This window comes from Apus apus, chromosome 6 (assembly GCF_020740795.1).
Source record: "Apus apus isolate bApuApu2 chromosome 6, bApuApu2.pri.cur, whole genome shotgun sequence".
NCBI classification, from domain to species: Eukaryota; Metazoa; Chordata; class Aves; order Apodiformes; family Apodidae; genus Apus; species Apus apus.
The window spans coordinates 14354017-14370291 of record NC_067287.1 but is presented as its reverse complement, the minus strand read 5'-3'; the positions used below and the strand labels follow the sequence as shown (position 1 = coordinate 14370291).

General features: G+C 39.1%; 1 protein-coding gene across 1 annotated transcript in view; it reads right to left on the bottom strand.

The window, feature by feature from the left end:
- Positions 1-333: 333 nt before the first annotated feature.
- The window catches only part of CNTNAP5 (contactin associated protein family member 5), a 265506-nt gene continuing 249564 nt past the window's right edge, over positions 334-16275 (bottom strand). The window contains exons 22-24 of the mRNA XM_051623680.1: positions 6493-6711; positions 2596-2667; positions 334-1541 (exon numbers count right to left, since the gene is read on the bottom strand). Of these exons, the coding sequence (XP_051479640.1) occupies positions 1345-1541; positions 2596-2667; positions 6493-6711 (488 nt within the window). The 3' untranslated portion in view covers positions 334-1344. The remainder of the gene's footprint in view (positions 1542-2595; positions 2668-6492; positions 6712-16275) is intronic.

Here is a 16275-nt window from a genome sequence, read left to right as displayed (position 1 = left end):
AAGTGCAATGGGCAGGATACAAGCCTTCAGTATTGTTCCCAATCAGGAGATAACAGAAGACTTTGGAGAAAACATGAGGGAAGGTTCATTTGAAGTAGAGTATTTGGGATATTTTTTAACTTGTCCCCTAATGTTTTTCCTTGCAAACAGGGTTGATTAAATGTCACCTTTTTAGATGTGACGTCAGTACTCTTTCTGTTTAGCTTTGAAGAAGATATTCCAGTTTCTACAAACAGGAAATACCAATCAATCTTTTATGCAGTTTTGGGGGTTTTTTGGGTTGGATTTTTTTAAGTAGTTGGGTTTTTTCTGTTGTGGGTTTGTTTGTTTTTGTTTTTGTTTTTTTTAGAACTGGCAGAAGGCATGACTCATGTTTAAATTATTTTTTGTTTTTTCTTGTCTATGTACTTTTTGCCATAGTGGCAGCAGTGTTTAACCTTACCACATTATAATCCTTCATATGGCATGAATAGAAATATGCTGCATTTCTAACATTTCAGACAAATATAGAGCACCTAAGTCCCAGCAGCTTCCTAAAACCCCTGGAGATTCAAGCTACTACTATCCATGCTTCAGCTAGAGTTATCACAGAGTATATTTGGTCTACATAGCCAGCCTTATGAAACAAATGTGAAAGTGGTGCACGGGAATTATATTTATTGTTGATACATATATTGTTGGAAAAGTACCAGTAAGCCTAAAAGTTACAGTAAAAGGACAGGAGGTTGGGGGAAGGAGCTTAATGAGAATAGTTTTATTTTTCCTTACCTCACACCAGCTTCTCAACTGGTATAAATCAATATAATACCACTGAAATCAATAGATAGATATCAATTCATATAATTTGGCTGGTTCTTTATGATTGTTGTAAATGAGCCTGTAAAATAAATGAGTCATTTTGGTCTCATTCTTTCCCTCTATCCTGTCCCAGTATCTGTAGAGCTACGTATTCAACTACTTTACCTCTACTTTACATAGTCCAGCTCTAGTGTAAAAGTGATGAATTAAATATCTCCAGAGAAAAACACACATAACTGTAGGAACTTTGAGACATCCAGAAGCCCACAGCAGAGGCCAGGTGTGGTCGTGGATCTTATTTTGTGTAGGATGGGATAACAGGTCTCTTGAGCTGCAGAAGCAAACTGACTGCCAGGTTCTTGTGTAGAGAATGAGGCACTGTGATCACTGTCAGTGTTTCCTGTGCAGGGCGGTCTTTTCCAAATGAAAAGGAAGTTAGCAAAAAATGAATGTTTAAAAAAAATTACAAAAAGAAAACAGCAAAGAAGAAAGGAATAAAAGAAGGGAGCTAAGGGGAGTTAGAGTAAGAAGAAACTGCGTTGTCCATCAGATGAAATATTCCCGTTTGCACTCGCTCACTGTGTTCTGCAAGTCAATATCAGCTTTAAAAGAGCTCTCAAGGTTTTCTGGATATTCCTTCTCCTTTGCCTGGTTACTTCGATGTGCTTGTTTGTGCTGATAGAGGAATCTGCTCATAATGGCAATGATGCAGAAGATGATGAATATCACAACAGCTATTACACCTGTAGAAAGGTGAAAAAGGAAGGATAGAAAGAGTAAAAATCAAAACCAAAATCCCCAATTACCTGAAAAATACATTAGCAATGCACAACAGCTAATTGATATGATAGATCAGTTCATCTCAGTCTATACACAATCATCTGCCTCTATCACACCCTCCCTGGTAGTTTTTCTGTCTATTTTATCACCTTAAGTAAGGCTTAAAGCAGCAAGCATTGATGCAGTTGACCTTCTATTTTCAGTAAAATTCTGCTTTCACTGGAAGTGAAGCTGTGTCAGTGTGTTTATTTTTAAAAAACTAGATCTGTATGTTCATACAGATTCCTATTCTGTCATATTTTCTTCTGTGTTATCTCTGGAAACCTCACATGAGCCTTTTATATTTGTTTTATGGCTGCTAGATATTATCAAAGCCAGCTCCCTACAGGGCTTCCTATAAAATAGAGATAAAACGCTTCCCAGGCTGTTAAAGAAAAATTGAATTCATACATGAAACTATGAGGACAACTTCCTCTAGTATAGAAATGTTTCCATATGACCTAATGAGTTCAACTATACCACCAGCTTGCAAAGAGGACTGAAGAAATACAGAATATGTGAATACTGTGCTGAGGCTGTCATCAGAGTGGTGTGTAAAACAATTGCTAGTCAGCTGGGTGATGTGAGCATCACATAATCACACAGAATCAGAATGGTTGAGAATAGTGGAGGTTGGAAGGGGATTCTGGAGTTCATCTTGTACAATCTCCCTGCTGAAGCAGGCAGATAGACAAACTTTGGTTATATTTTAGAAAAACTCATGTTCTTGATGATCCATAATGCCTTTTTTTTGGGTGATATCCAACATCATATGCTTCCACTATTGGCTTAATCCATAATGCAGATGCCTGTCTAGGTAGCTTGATGCAGATACATGCTAATGAATACAGCAATACTAGACCTGCATTAGATTACAAAAAACTTGAACTGGATTTTATGGGGCTCAAATGTAAAGTACTCTAGATGCTCACCTTGACAGAAATATTTTTCTATTGTAATCTTTAAAAAAGAAGTTACCTCCAATCACAGCTGAATCACTTCTGACTGCATTGCTGAGAGGCTCCCTCTCATCTGCCTTCCCAAAAGGATCTGCAATTGGTTAAACAAAACAAGACTTACTTTCTGTATCAACTATATTCATTTTCCCTGTGACTTAAGACAGAGGCATCCTTTTACTCTCATGAATTCTAATCTGTTTTCAAAAGATGTGATTTGGGAGATTGGAGAATCAAACCAGAAAGCTCTCTGAAAAATAAAACGAGCTTGCAGGACAATTTCCTTCTACCTTTTCAGGAGCAAAGTCTGTTCAGGGTACATTTAAAAGGAAACAGGCTCACGGTAACATCTGAAAGTGTTGTCTCAGTTTATTGGTAGAGGAATGAGAGACATATGAACTAAGTAGGCCGTTGGGAACTTGGTCAGAGCTGGGTTTTTTTGATACCTAAAAAAAAAAATGTCATGAAGAAGTGAAGGGAAATGAAGGCTGGACAGATTTAGACCTAACCTATGTAATCACTATTTTAGACTCAAGATGATTTAACTTTCAGACAGTGGAAGTTAGGTGAGATATGTTCTACTCCAGAGCTCAACTGGTGCCAGTGAAATAAGTTACAATAAAATTTCACATCTGTTGAGCATCAGTCCTCCTAGACTAGAGAAAAATCTCCAGCTGGTATCTGGTGCATGGTATTATTCAAATAGAGTCATAAAAGACTCTTAAGTATGTATGAATAAAGCAAAAAAATAAATTTCTGCCTTAAAAATTATGTAAGATATCATTAATGCCCAGAAGATTATGTCAGATCTGACACTAAATGCCGTTAACAGACACTATTTTTTGCCAATTGCTACCAGAATTTAAGTGCTGAGAGGAAACCAGAAAAAATGTTGGAGATCAGTTTCAGATTGAAGGCCAACAGGTATAGGCCTTAAGAATTATGTTTTGCCTGAGAAATAAAATCAGGATACAAGGAGAGGAGGGTTTGTTACAGATGAGCAGATGGTATGTGACAGCAGAACCACCTCCAGTGGGAACATAATAAACTCTGAAGCGAAGGAAGAGCAGTAGTGTGTCTCATATGAGACCTTACCAGAACATCTTCCTCCTTTTAGATAAAACTGGTGACATTACAGTGTGAATCACTGAGGTGAGAATCACTGCTGAGGTTGGAAGGCTGCTCTGGAAATCATCTAGTCCAAATTCCTACTCAAATTAAGGTCTATTACAGCAAGTTTCTCAGGGCTGTATCCGTTTGGGTTTTGAATATATCCAATGATTAAACCTTCACAACCACTCAGACTCCTTCCATCTTTGTGAGATTTCCCGCTCATTGAGGTGGATCGGTGGACTTGGAGGAAGTGATCCTTGAACCAGCTCTCCTGGACCCCTCTTCTCACCAGGGCTGTATCCAGTGGGATTCTTCAGAGCACATCCATGGCCAGGTTGTTCTCCTGAAGTCTGGGGTTGCAGCAATGCTTTCTGTTTTGTTTTGGTTTAGTTTTTTTCCATTCCTCTCAAGATCCTGAATTCCACAATCTCATAGTAATTACAGCCAAGGCTGTCTCAGTGCATTCCTGGTCAATTCCTCCTTGTTTGGAAATATCAGGTCCAGCACAACTAGTTCAGTGAGGCAGGGGCTTGAACTGTCTAAGCTGCCTGTCAGAAGCAAAATTTTTCTGTGTAGTTTCTGACTCAGGAAAGTCTTTGGCATTTTTTTTTAAATGCATGGAGACCTGCCCTTCAGCTGGGGGTAGACAAACAGCTCAAGACTCCATCATTCACACAGCTGAATCTGCTCTGGCATTTTCAGTATTTTAATATTGGGAAAAAAAAAAAAAGGCACAGGAAAAGTCAATTATCTCGACACCATCAGTAGAGAGTTCAGAATACCAAAACCTCTACATGTGTCTCAGCAAGGAAGAACGTGATTTGCAGATCTTTGTTAAATATCAAACCGACAGTAAATCACCTTTCATTTTGTGTTTCCTAATCAGAAAGAACGTGTACGGATAATTGAGCTGTGAGTGAATGGGTTTTGTTCCATATCTTTCTGCTAGGAAACTTTCTTGAAGACAAGTATTCCTCTCAGAAGGAAAGAGCTTCAATTGTTTTCAAGTTATAAATATAGAAAGCTTTCTTCACACATTTAAAGAGAGATTTCCTAGAGGGCTTTTTCTGTTGTATCTGTACATTAGAAAATCGACACAAGACATGTACAGGCAACTTTGAAGTTCTGTTTTTCTTCTCAGACACTCAATAATGAGAAATTTGGAGCTGATGAATTGAGATATGAGCAGCAAATTTGAAAGTTAATGCTTAACTCTGTCTTCCTTTTATTTCTTAAAATGTGTCCTTTCCATGTATAAATGTAATTCTCAAGTACATCTATACAAAGTATAATTTGCTTCAAATTGCATTTTTTTTTAACATGAATGTACCACCCAGTGCTCTTACTATAGCATAAAAAGACATGAAGTGTTCAGAACTAACTTGTTCTAAAGATCTTATTGAGGCTTTAATCAAATCTAATGTGAATAGTGAGGCAGTAGTGTCAGTTAATTCATCATATTGAAAGGAAATAATATTTTAAAGCACAGAGTGGAAAAGACAGTGATGAGCTTTTATAATCATTCTGCATTTCTGATGTAACAGTGCTGAACCTTGACAACAGATTGTAACCTTAAGTCCAAATATGCAGCACTGTGCTCTGTGTTCTTTCCTGCAGTTCTGAGCCTTGGGTTTTACTGCTTTCTAAACTCTTTAAAAAATCAAATCAAGGTGGCAGATCACAGGGCAAGGAGTTCATATTTTTTTAGTATCATTGTCCGTTCAGTATTTACAAGGCACACTTCTTCTGAGCTTCAGAGCAGATACCTTAGACAACTCTGGGTGGTGAGAAGGAAGTTAGTGGGTGGGGAGGAGCACAGACACTGGCAGCCACTCCACAGAGTAATCAACAGCATTTTTCCCTATGCAGAATGCTAATAGCATCATTTATTTTCTGCTGAATATTTTAGGTAGAAGCTGCAGGAAATGGGGATTTGATGCAAGAACAAAGGTCAAAGGAATTGTATTATGATCTAGAACAGTTTTATTAGTTATCAGAAAAGAGGAGGTGGCTTCATAGGCCAAGGGGCAAAAAGCAGCCCCTAATTTGTACCTCCTTCTGGTCATTAAGAATTCTGCCACATCCACTGGTGACTGAAGAAGCAACTTGATTGCCCCTGTTTCTGATAACAACACTGCCTGCTGCTCTGGGTTTCCTTCTCTGCATACAAATTCACATATGCAAAATACTTTAGATTCCCAGGCGACAGTTTCAGGATTGCAAAAGATAAATGAGCTATTGGGATCATCTTACTGGCACCACTCAAGTTGTGCTTCTTCTCTTTAGCCTGAGAGAATAAAGTACAAGCATTCAGTGGAAGTCACGCACTTGTGTCAAGGGTGTTTGTACAAGGAATTTTTGTTCGTTTCTGCTAGGGTGAGAATACATTTGACTCGTTTGCTGTATGACTCCTATTGCTGATCACCACTGGGATATGGAATATTTGTAACGTTTATGTTCTCCTTTGAGATCTGCAGCACTGGAGCTATCTAGAGTGGACAGGAATGACAAATCGGGTGCTTAACCATACTTCCAATGTTGTTCCCATTGTGGCTTTGGGACTTTCTTGTTTATTGTAGGCATATTTTAGGCATTCCAAGAACTTAGTCTGAAAACTTTGGTTTAGTGCAATGACTTTTCAAGGTGCCTTGGCTAATCCTAATGCCCATCCTCAAAACTCGCTGAGGGAGAAGGCAGCTTCCCAGTTGCAGTATTTACACTATCATAATAGCTTTACAAAAAAAGGAAGGAAACCTCACTTTACAGTATCCTTTAAATTCCTCATTCCCCTCTTGACTGGACATACCTGATGAAGAATATATTGTGGTTACTGTATTCACATCAGCTGCCATTATGGATGCACAGCTGGATTCAGTCAAGGAGCCTTTGACAATCACGGGAGCAACACTGGGATGTCGTAAGGCAGCTTTTAGGGGAGCAATGTGGTTATACTGAACAGAGGACAGGCAGCCAGTGAAACCATAGGCATTTGCCTTTGAAACTTCGGGGTCCAGCGACAAATGATCTGCAGTACAAAAGAAAAACATTATGGTAATTACCTGGTTTAGGAAGTCATATAAAAATGTAAACCTTTTTTGCCTTACCTATCCCTTTTACTTCTCTTCATCCAATCTCAGCTGTTCAAGTTCTCCTTCAACCACCTACAAGGTCTCCTTGGCCTGACCTATGAAATTCCTGACCCCAGTCCTTCCTCTACAATGCTACTTACATGGAATCAAGTTGGCTTGGACATAAAAGCCTGCTCTGTGCTTCTTTCCTCAGCTGTTTACTGTCTGGACAATCTCTCACACATCATCAGTGCTAACCATGGCAAGCAGTAATAAACACAAAAATAGCAACACTGAATATCACAGGATCCAAGGGGTGATTATCTTAAACTTATTTTGCATCTGTTAACAACATCAATTTCACAGATATGGACCATATCTTCAAGGCATTCTACTTCCTCCACTCTTTTAATGAAGGCAGCTCTCCCTTGTCTATTATACATTGGTTTGTGTGGCCTAATATTGAATGGCTTGCTAATTTGGGCTTCCATCCTTCTTCAAGAGCTTCTTTTTCAACTTACTTTCCTGATCCACCAAATGACATTACTAAATTTTTATAATCAGAGTTCCTAGGAATCCTTCTAGTTAGGAGACAGGTTTTCACTCTGCTAGCCCTATTCCACTAATAAAATAAAAATAAAAGTTTTACCTCTTTTAATTTAAATCAAAACCAAAACCACTATCTATATGCACTCTTTCAGCCGGAAGATGAGATAGCACAATAGTTTATTTGTTGGTCTGTTCATTTAAATGTCACAAAGCTAAGTGTTTTTATTTAGTGCCAAATGTTCTAATGTCAAAGATTGTTTGGGACAGTAAATGAAGGACAGCAAAGCAATCTTCCCTTTTGTGCAAGCTCTTGTTAGTTTACTTTCCAGAAATTGAAATTCATGCTGCTCAGAGGTCTGTCACATGATGTGCATTATATCTAGGTCAATCACACAAGAAAAAATAAAACACAAATGCACATATGTACAGTTTAAAAAGTTATTAAAAGTCTTCAAAATTACCTGCTAATGAAAAAAAACAACTTCTAGTATTGAAAATTTTGGAAATATTTCCAACAACATTGGAAAATAAGGATTTCCAGCTTTTCAAGTTTATTTTCAAAGCTTGAAAGATTAAGAGGGTAACAGAATAACTTTACAAGCCTTCAGCCAAAATGATGTAGGAAAAAAGTAGACCTGTTCAACTGATGTTGCTCCCTGAATTACATAAACTTCTTTTTATGAACAAGAAAATATAGAGAAAACTCAAAACTAGCTCAAATAACTATTTTGGTGCTCAAGAACTGTGTTAATGTCATGCAGTCAGAGGGAATTAGTCAGGAAAGATTTGTAATTATGTTTGAATGTCTTCATGGAAATACAATATGAAAGAGTTTGGATGCTTCTCAGCAAAGCAAGGTACAGTGTGAGCTTGCTCTCTAAGGGTCTTACAGGCAAGATGCTCAGTCTGCAGAGCGGTCATGGGGCAGGCTCCAGGCTGGAACTGCAAGAGTGAGAGCTGGGAAGGGAACCAGCGAGGCTTTAGCACTGGAAAAACTTACAGCCTTACAGAGGTTCACATTTGCTCTTCTCAAAGTGTGTAGGAATTGGCTGCATTCACGCTTTTAATGAGATTTTGGCAGGGGTGTTACAAAAGAGACAAAGTTGTTTTGTTTTTTTTTTCTGCAAGAAGGCTTATATGAAACTGAAAGACTGACTTAAGAGCATTTGCCATCTTTGTTGAATTTACAAAACCCCTTGTAAACATTCCTACTTTCTCAGCATTTCCTGCTTTCTTAGCTCTGACACAAAAGGCAGTATCTTTTAGACATCAGGCAATCTAAATTGCTCTGTTCTGCCCCAATGTGCAAAAGGCAAAGCCTAAGAAATAATGAATTCCATTTTCATGGTACAGTAGTTTGAAAAGTCTAAGATACAATATTCTTGAAGGCTTTTTAAAAAGTCAAATTAAGGGCTGATTCCAGGAATGTTTTGTCAAAGTAAGCTTTGCATGAATGAGAACTTGGAGATTTGTTGTTGAAAGTCTGAAACTTGAAAAAAAAAAAAAAGAACAAACAAAAAACAAGTAGAGAGTCCTCTAGTAAAAATACCATGTGCACATACACAGTTTGCTGTATTATATAGCTTTAGGGGCATGCCTTATGTCTTTCAGAAAGTGAGCCTTTCGTTGCTCTCAACAAGAGACCTGCACAGCTTAGATGTGAGCAACTCATGCTGGCCTCGGAATGATTGAGTAGATAACATAAATCTGTCATTATGACATGGTTACCTCTGTGAAAGGCTTATTAATGCCCCCTCTGTCACTTAAAGTCTTTAAATCATGATAAAATGTTTCTCCAGAAGGTATTTTCACTATATGACACAGTGCTCAGTAAGAGTAGCAACTCTGTACAGTTTTGAGGTCTGTTGAAGCAAGGCCATATGAAACTACAGTGGCCTTCCTCTGACCTGGTAGTGCTATGAATCTTTCTATGCTTGTGACCAGCCTGGAAAATCAGACTGAATTGCTGCTGATGGCTTGGTTTGATCTTCTGATGTTTTAGCATTGCATTTCTGTTCTCCACAGTGGAGACCGAATTGCTTTGGGTGATTTCTACATGGGAGGTGAGAAGGCAATCTTTTTTGGCTTCTGAGTATTTTAACTGTTCACTCTCCACAGCTTAAGTTTACTCTTTAAGGTTTGTCTGCTGAGTTGTGCATAAGTTGGTCTGGCTTCCTGCTGCGTCCTCTGGCTGCTACCTGGAAGCTGTCTGACATGCCACAGCTCAGTTAAGTTTTGTGTTGGTTTTGTTTTCCTGTTTTCCATGTATTTGCAGTGGCTTTCCATGATAATGAGGATTAAGTCTAACATATAGTTGAATTTTAAACTTTCTTGATTGTATCAACATAATTTATCTTCTGATTCATTCCTATTCACTAAAGCAGACAGCCTGTTCCACTGATGTTTCTTTGTGCACCTCTGCCGTATACAACACACTTGTTTTAAGATCTCACATAAATAAAGTAATTTTAAGTCTTAATAGCTCAGTAATGGGGAATTAATTTTCATAATTCTGTTGGAATGGTCTAGGACCAAGCATTAAGCTGCTCAGCAATGTATTAGCAAATTGACACACTACACGATAACTGATGTGACGGGAATAACTAACAGAACTGGCATCAAAGAAAACCGAAAGTGCTATTTGTGTGCAGGGAGAATGGCTCAAGAGGCCTTCTTTCTTAAATATCACTGCAGAATATGGGACCATAAACATTATCAAGTATCTTTTTTGTCCTTTCTTTATAAACGTTAATTTCACATCACTCAGAAACTTAAATATGAGCCCAAAGTTTACTTGTGTACTCACATTCAGGAAGGCCTATCATGGATTTTCCTTAATTGAAATTTATTTTTAATGTGAGAGCAGACATAGCCTGTTTTAATTGTCTGTGTCCTAATTAATTAATCTAAGTGAATCACTGGCAGAAGTGCAAGAGGTAATTTACTCTGTATGCTGGAGCACCGGTTGTCCTTTTTTCAATTCTGAGAAATAGAAAGACGATTTTTGTGGGAGTTAAAGTGTATCCATTACATCATTTTGACAAGGTGCTGAACAGCACTGGCAAGATTACTTCTTGAACATTGTCACTAAATTTGAATCCATGGCCTTGAAGTAAAAGAACCTTGTAGTCTCCACAATGCACCTGTCTGGGAAGAGCTGACTACCAGGTACTGTGTAGTTACCTCAAAAAATATGCTGCTACTTCATTCAAGAACCTCACTGAACATTACTATACTAATCATTAATTTAGAAAGGGCAGAAGGCATATCTTGAGTTACACTGGAACCCACTAAAAGGCATCTTTGGAATAATCTCATTTCCTGGTGTGAGCCTGCCACAAAAGCAGCAGCATGAACACAAAATTTTCCTGGTTAGAACCATTGAGCTCAGCAAGTTTGGCTCTTACTTGAGAAAAGGATGAGCTTGAACAGGAGACAGGTTAAAGGCATTCAATACACCTCCAAGACACTTCTGAAAAAATATGGGACAGCAAGAGCAAAGGTACTTATTCTCAGAAGATTTCCCAGGAACAAGCAGAATGGGCCCAGGATCTCTTGCTGGCAATTGAACATTTCTTGCCAACTGAAACACATTTGAGAATTTTTGTTTCATTAGGCTTAGGGAAGATAATTTCAGACATGCATTTAGGATGTTTTCTTAAAGACAGTTTCATCATCGAAAATGAAGTGCTCCTTGGAGTTGAAATGTGCAGTTTGTTACGTCACTATTCCTGACATTTCAGTCCTAATCTGTCACAACATAGCCAGCCCAATCAGATTTTGCATGGGCTCAAAATATAATCTATAAAAAGGAGAAAATATCAAGAAGATGGAGAGATGATGTGCAAAAGAGTACGTGGTCTCCTCAGGAGCAGACAGCAAAAATCAACTCAAGAATTCAGGCTAAAAATAAAATTTCTGGATAGAAGTAGATGAGCTTGGACACATACTTAGGCAGTATGATCATCAAGAAAATGGGGATTGAAGTGTGGTATTTTTATCATATGGTAAATGATATTGCTGAGGAAAATGTCTGAATGATATGGTCTCTTTTTGATAGAGACATGATGGCATTATAGGCTTAGACCTTGGATAGCCTGGAGTAGCCAAACTTATTTTAACTGCTGCCATCTTGGTCCCAAATGCCTCTTCTCTTTTTTCCTCAGTAGTAATTTCCATGTTCCTTAATGCTTTACTAGGCTCCTAGGGGGAAAAACAATGTATTCAAAGGTGCCCTGTAACACACCCATGAGATCTTTTTCTGGAATGTGGTCCTTCTAAGAAATAGGTATTTAGGGAAATAAGAGTCTGTAGTAAAGAGCTTTGCGGTGACCAGAAGACTCCAGCCAATATGTCTTGCAGCCATTGCTGTATTGTTTAAAATGCTACAGCACAATATTCCGAGACTGTGACTTTAAATTTCTCAAGCAAACTGTGATCTTGTGAGCTTAAAAAAAGGAATAGATTCATAGAGCGGTTTTGAGTTGGAAGGGACCTTAAAGATCATTTAGTTCCAATCCCCCTGCCATGGGCAGGGACACGTCCCACTAGATCAGGTTGCTCGTAGCCCCATCCAACCTGACCTTGAACACTTACATTGATGGGGCTTCCACCATTCCCTGGGCAATCTGTTTCAGTGTCTGACCACCCACACACTAAAGAATTTCCTCCTAATATCTAATCTAAATCTCCCCTCTTCCAGTTCTGATCCATTACCCCTTGTCCTTTCACTAAAAGCCCTTGTAAAAAGTCCCTCCCCAGCTTTCCTGTAGCCCCTTCAGGCACCAGAAGGCCACTGTGAGGTCCCCCTGTAGCCTTCTCTTCTCAGGGCTGATGGACTTCAGTCTTTTTCATAGAAACTCTTAACAGGGCATGCTTCTTTAGAGTAATATTTGTATCTCAAAATTCATGTTAACTTACCCCTTCTGATTTAATTATCCCATTATCATCTCCCCAAAATATTATCACTTGTGGATGAATTCCTCTGTGATCTCTTTAGTGTGCAGATTCCATTTTCTTTTGAACTTTTAATAAGAAAAGCTACTGTAGAAATCATAAGAATTGTACTGCATCTACAGAATTATTTCATTAAAATTACTTTCCAGATAAACTTTCTTCTACATACACCTTATAACAAAGCTGAGTGATTCAGTGGAAAGACTCCTACAACTTGAATGTGTTTTAGCTCAGGCTTTTAGAGATAAAAGAGATCATGTGCTAGACAGTTTTTGCATTGTCAGTGTGGGGAGGCCTGCTAATTCAGCACTTTGAAGGCACAGGTAAATTAGGTCAACATTAATAGGTGCTACAGAAAACTTTGCAACCTTTTTCTTCAGGATACTCTTGAATCCTTTTCCATGCTACCCTTTTACTCTAGTATCACTTCACAACTAGTATTTAATGGCTCAAGTAAATATGCAGACAATGCAGACTCAGTTCTCTGCATCAGTGATTATTTTTTCTAGGGACTGTAATGGTGAAAGGTTTAGACATGTTGCTCACATGTTTTTGAGAAGTTTTTGAGAGAGAGGTGATTCTGACCTTCCACTCTGCCCTGGTGAGACCTCAGCTGGAGTACTGTGTTTGGTGCTGGAGCCCCCAACACAAGAAGGATGTAGACCTGTTGGAGCGTATCCAGAGGAGGGCAATGAAAATGATCAGAGGGCTGGAGCCGCCTCCCTTATGAAGACATGCTGAGGGAGTTGGGCTTGTTGAGCCTGAAGAAGAGAAGACTCTGGGGGGACCTTATGGAGACCTTCCAGTACCTGAAAGGGGCCTTATAAGAAGGCTGGGAAAGACCTGTTCACTAGGGCATGTAATGATAGGACAAGGGGTAATGGTTTTAAGCTAGAAAAGGGTAGATTTCAGCCAAACATTAGGAAAAAGTTCTTTAATATGAGGGTGGTGGATCACTGGAAGGGGTTGCCTAGAGGGGTGGTGGAAGCCCCATTCCTGGAGACATTCAAAGTCAGGCTTGATGTGGTTCTGAGCAATCTGTTCTAGTTGGAGATGTCCCTGCTTATTGTAGGGGGGTTGGACTAGATGACTTTTGGAGGTCCCTTCCAACCCAAGATATTTTATGATTCAAAGAATCATTAAGGTCATTCCCCAAATCTATACATTATATTTTCCATTGGGATAGCAAATTTTCTAGAAAAGACCTAAACATATGCAAATATATCTCTGAGATCAGAGAATTATGGAATAATTTAAATTGAAGACATCTCTGAAGGTCATGCAATTCAATCCCTTGTTCAAAGAGGAGCCAGCTTGACAGTCAGGTCAGATTGCCAGTAGAGCTCATGTGGTTAAATACAGCAGCATGATCTCTGCAAGGAGTACTTAAAACAAATGAACTGGGACTTTGACTCTGGTTAAGACTTCACTGAGGCTTTACCATAAACTGTATGACTCACTTGGGGTCTGAATCCGGTACTCACGAAAGTCCTTGGAAAAACTCCTACAGATACTGATGAGCTTTGTATAGGTCCTTTTGTGTCTAGTCTCTGTATCAGCAAAGTAAAAATGGCAACAAACTACAGGATAATATTTCTCTATTGATACTGTGAGGGTGAATTCAACAAATGTCTGTTGGCTTCTTGAATGCTGCTTCTTTTAACTCCCTTGTCTTCAAAGCCACACTTATATTTAGATTGATCTTTCTAAGGCAGCTATATGGCCCCATTACTGTGGATCAGAACAGCTCACAGCCTTTAATGCTTTTATCCACCCAGCACCCATCTGAGGTAAGGATGTTCTATTATCCATGCTTTACTGATAGAGAACAGAGATAGTAAAGCTCAGACTGGTTCCAGTGGGAATAAAATGCCTGCTTACCTTTATATCTGCACATAAATGGCTTGCCCAAGGTTATTCAAGCAGTCAGTGGCAGAGTGACTGTCCCTATGTTTTAAATTCCAGTTGAGCCCACCCTGACTGAAATGGAGGAGTTTTTCCTGGAATCCAGAGATGAGTGTAGGGCAGCCATTGGAAAATACAGCACATTTGAAAAGAAGAAAAAAAGTCATAGTTTAAGGAATTTTAGAACAAAGGAAGAGTAGTGGGGCTCGGGTGAGGGTAGCACTATTATTTAAAAACTGGTAATTGAAAAGAAGTGGTCTTATCAAGAGTTCAAGTTGTGCTAAAATGGTTATCATAAGAAGATCTGGTGAGGAAGAGGTTTAATCTTTTATTATGTTCTACTGGAAGCTCTCCTTGAGATATCTCAGCCAATGGGGAATGAGTGGTGGAGTTGAGAAAGAAGGTGGAATAGTCATCTGGTTAAGCAGCCAGGATCAGGCTGTAGAGCAGGCAAATGAGTGGTGATGTGACAGGAAAGAAGAAGAAAGACAGATTTTCAGAAGAGTATAGCAGATACGTAAGACACACAGAAAAGATTTTTTCTATATGGTTTTGTATTTCAGTGGACACTTAAATGGTCCTAATGAATGCCTTTAGGTAGTTTAATCCCAGTGACACCCAAAACAAACAAACACTACAGAAACTTAAGGTCTACTTGAAAGCATCACATGCCTCTGGAAGTTTATGCTTTGCTGAGGAGGTGACAATGACAAAGGCAAGGAAGAAACCGGAGGATATTGGTTTAGGTTACCAGTGGTGAATCATTAAAAGAAGCTACAGTTGACATTGAACCTGGACAAGTAGGATAACAGGAATTTCATGAAATTCAACAAAGGTAATGCAAAGATTTGCACTTGGGTTACACATAACCCCATCTACATCAGGGCTGATCAGCTGGAAGCTTTTCAGAGAAAGATACTGGGGTCATGGTGGACAGCAAGCTGACCATGAGCCAGAAATGTGCCCTTGCAGCAAAGGCAGCCAACAACATCCTGGCATCCTGGGTTGCCTTGAGAAAAGCATTGCTAGCACACAAAAACAGGTGATTCTTTCCCCATACTCTGTATGAGTTCAACACTACTGGAGTGCTGGGTCCAGTTCTGGGCTCCCCAGTGGAGGAAAGACATGGGCTCACTGGAGTGAGATCAGTGAAGAGCTGCAAAGATGATTAAGGAAATGGAGCATCTTTCATGTGAGGAGAGGCTTGAGAGAGATGGGACTATTTATCCTTGAGAGGTGAAGACCCAGGGGTATTTGTGATTCCAGGAGGGCAAAAGGCCTCTCATCAGCACAGCTATAGCTGTGTGACAAAACAAAATGAAATCCTGACATTGAAGTAAAAGTCTGCGGAACTTTTACGAAGAAGATTTCAGGATTAGGCTTGAATGAAAGCTACTTTCTGGGATACACTATGTGATTCCTGGTACAGCAAAAAGATCTCATCTAGATAGCCAAGTTTAAGGCATTAGTGTTGTTGTTGTTATTATTATTAAAACAAAATCCCAATAAACCTTTGGGCAAGAGAGCAATAGTAGAAGGGTATATCCGTTAAAAGTTTTCTGGAGACAAGTCTGTGGTGTTTAGTGGAACTGAATGCCAGACCTCTAGAGGTACATCTGGCTTTTTGGCTTTGCAACAACCTTGTACTTGAAAGTTAATCATATTTTTGTGACTAAATCTAGTTTCACTTCATGATGCTATGCTGCACCTTGTCAGCTTGCTGGCTACATGTTTGAAGCTCTTTGTGCTATGTTCCATCTTCCTGGTTAGAAAAGACTTGTTTTATTGATTTGGTATCTATAGCTGGAGCTTTTGGTAGAGGTTGTGATGAGCAATGCTCTTTTAGGTTTTCAGCACTATAGTTGACAGCTGACCAAATGAGATTTTTAGCTTAGCTCTGACTTGGGCTGAAAAGTGCCAGGTCCCCAAAGCTGTCCACAAAGGTTTGGAAGAGTGCTGCATTCTGAACAAACAGTTATAATTAAGGGGAAAATCAGTTCCTGCCCCTAATCAATTTAGTAATACTTGATGCAGAATGCGCTGCATTGTACAAGTAGACACCAGGCACAAGGTCCACGTACAGAGCATGCAGAATTGTGGCCTCAGTGTTA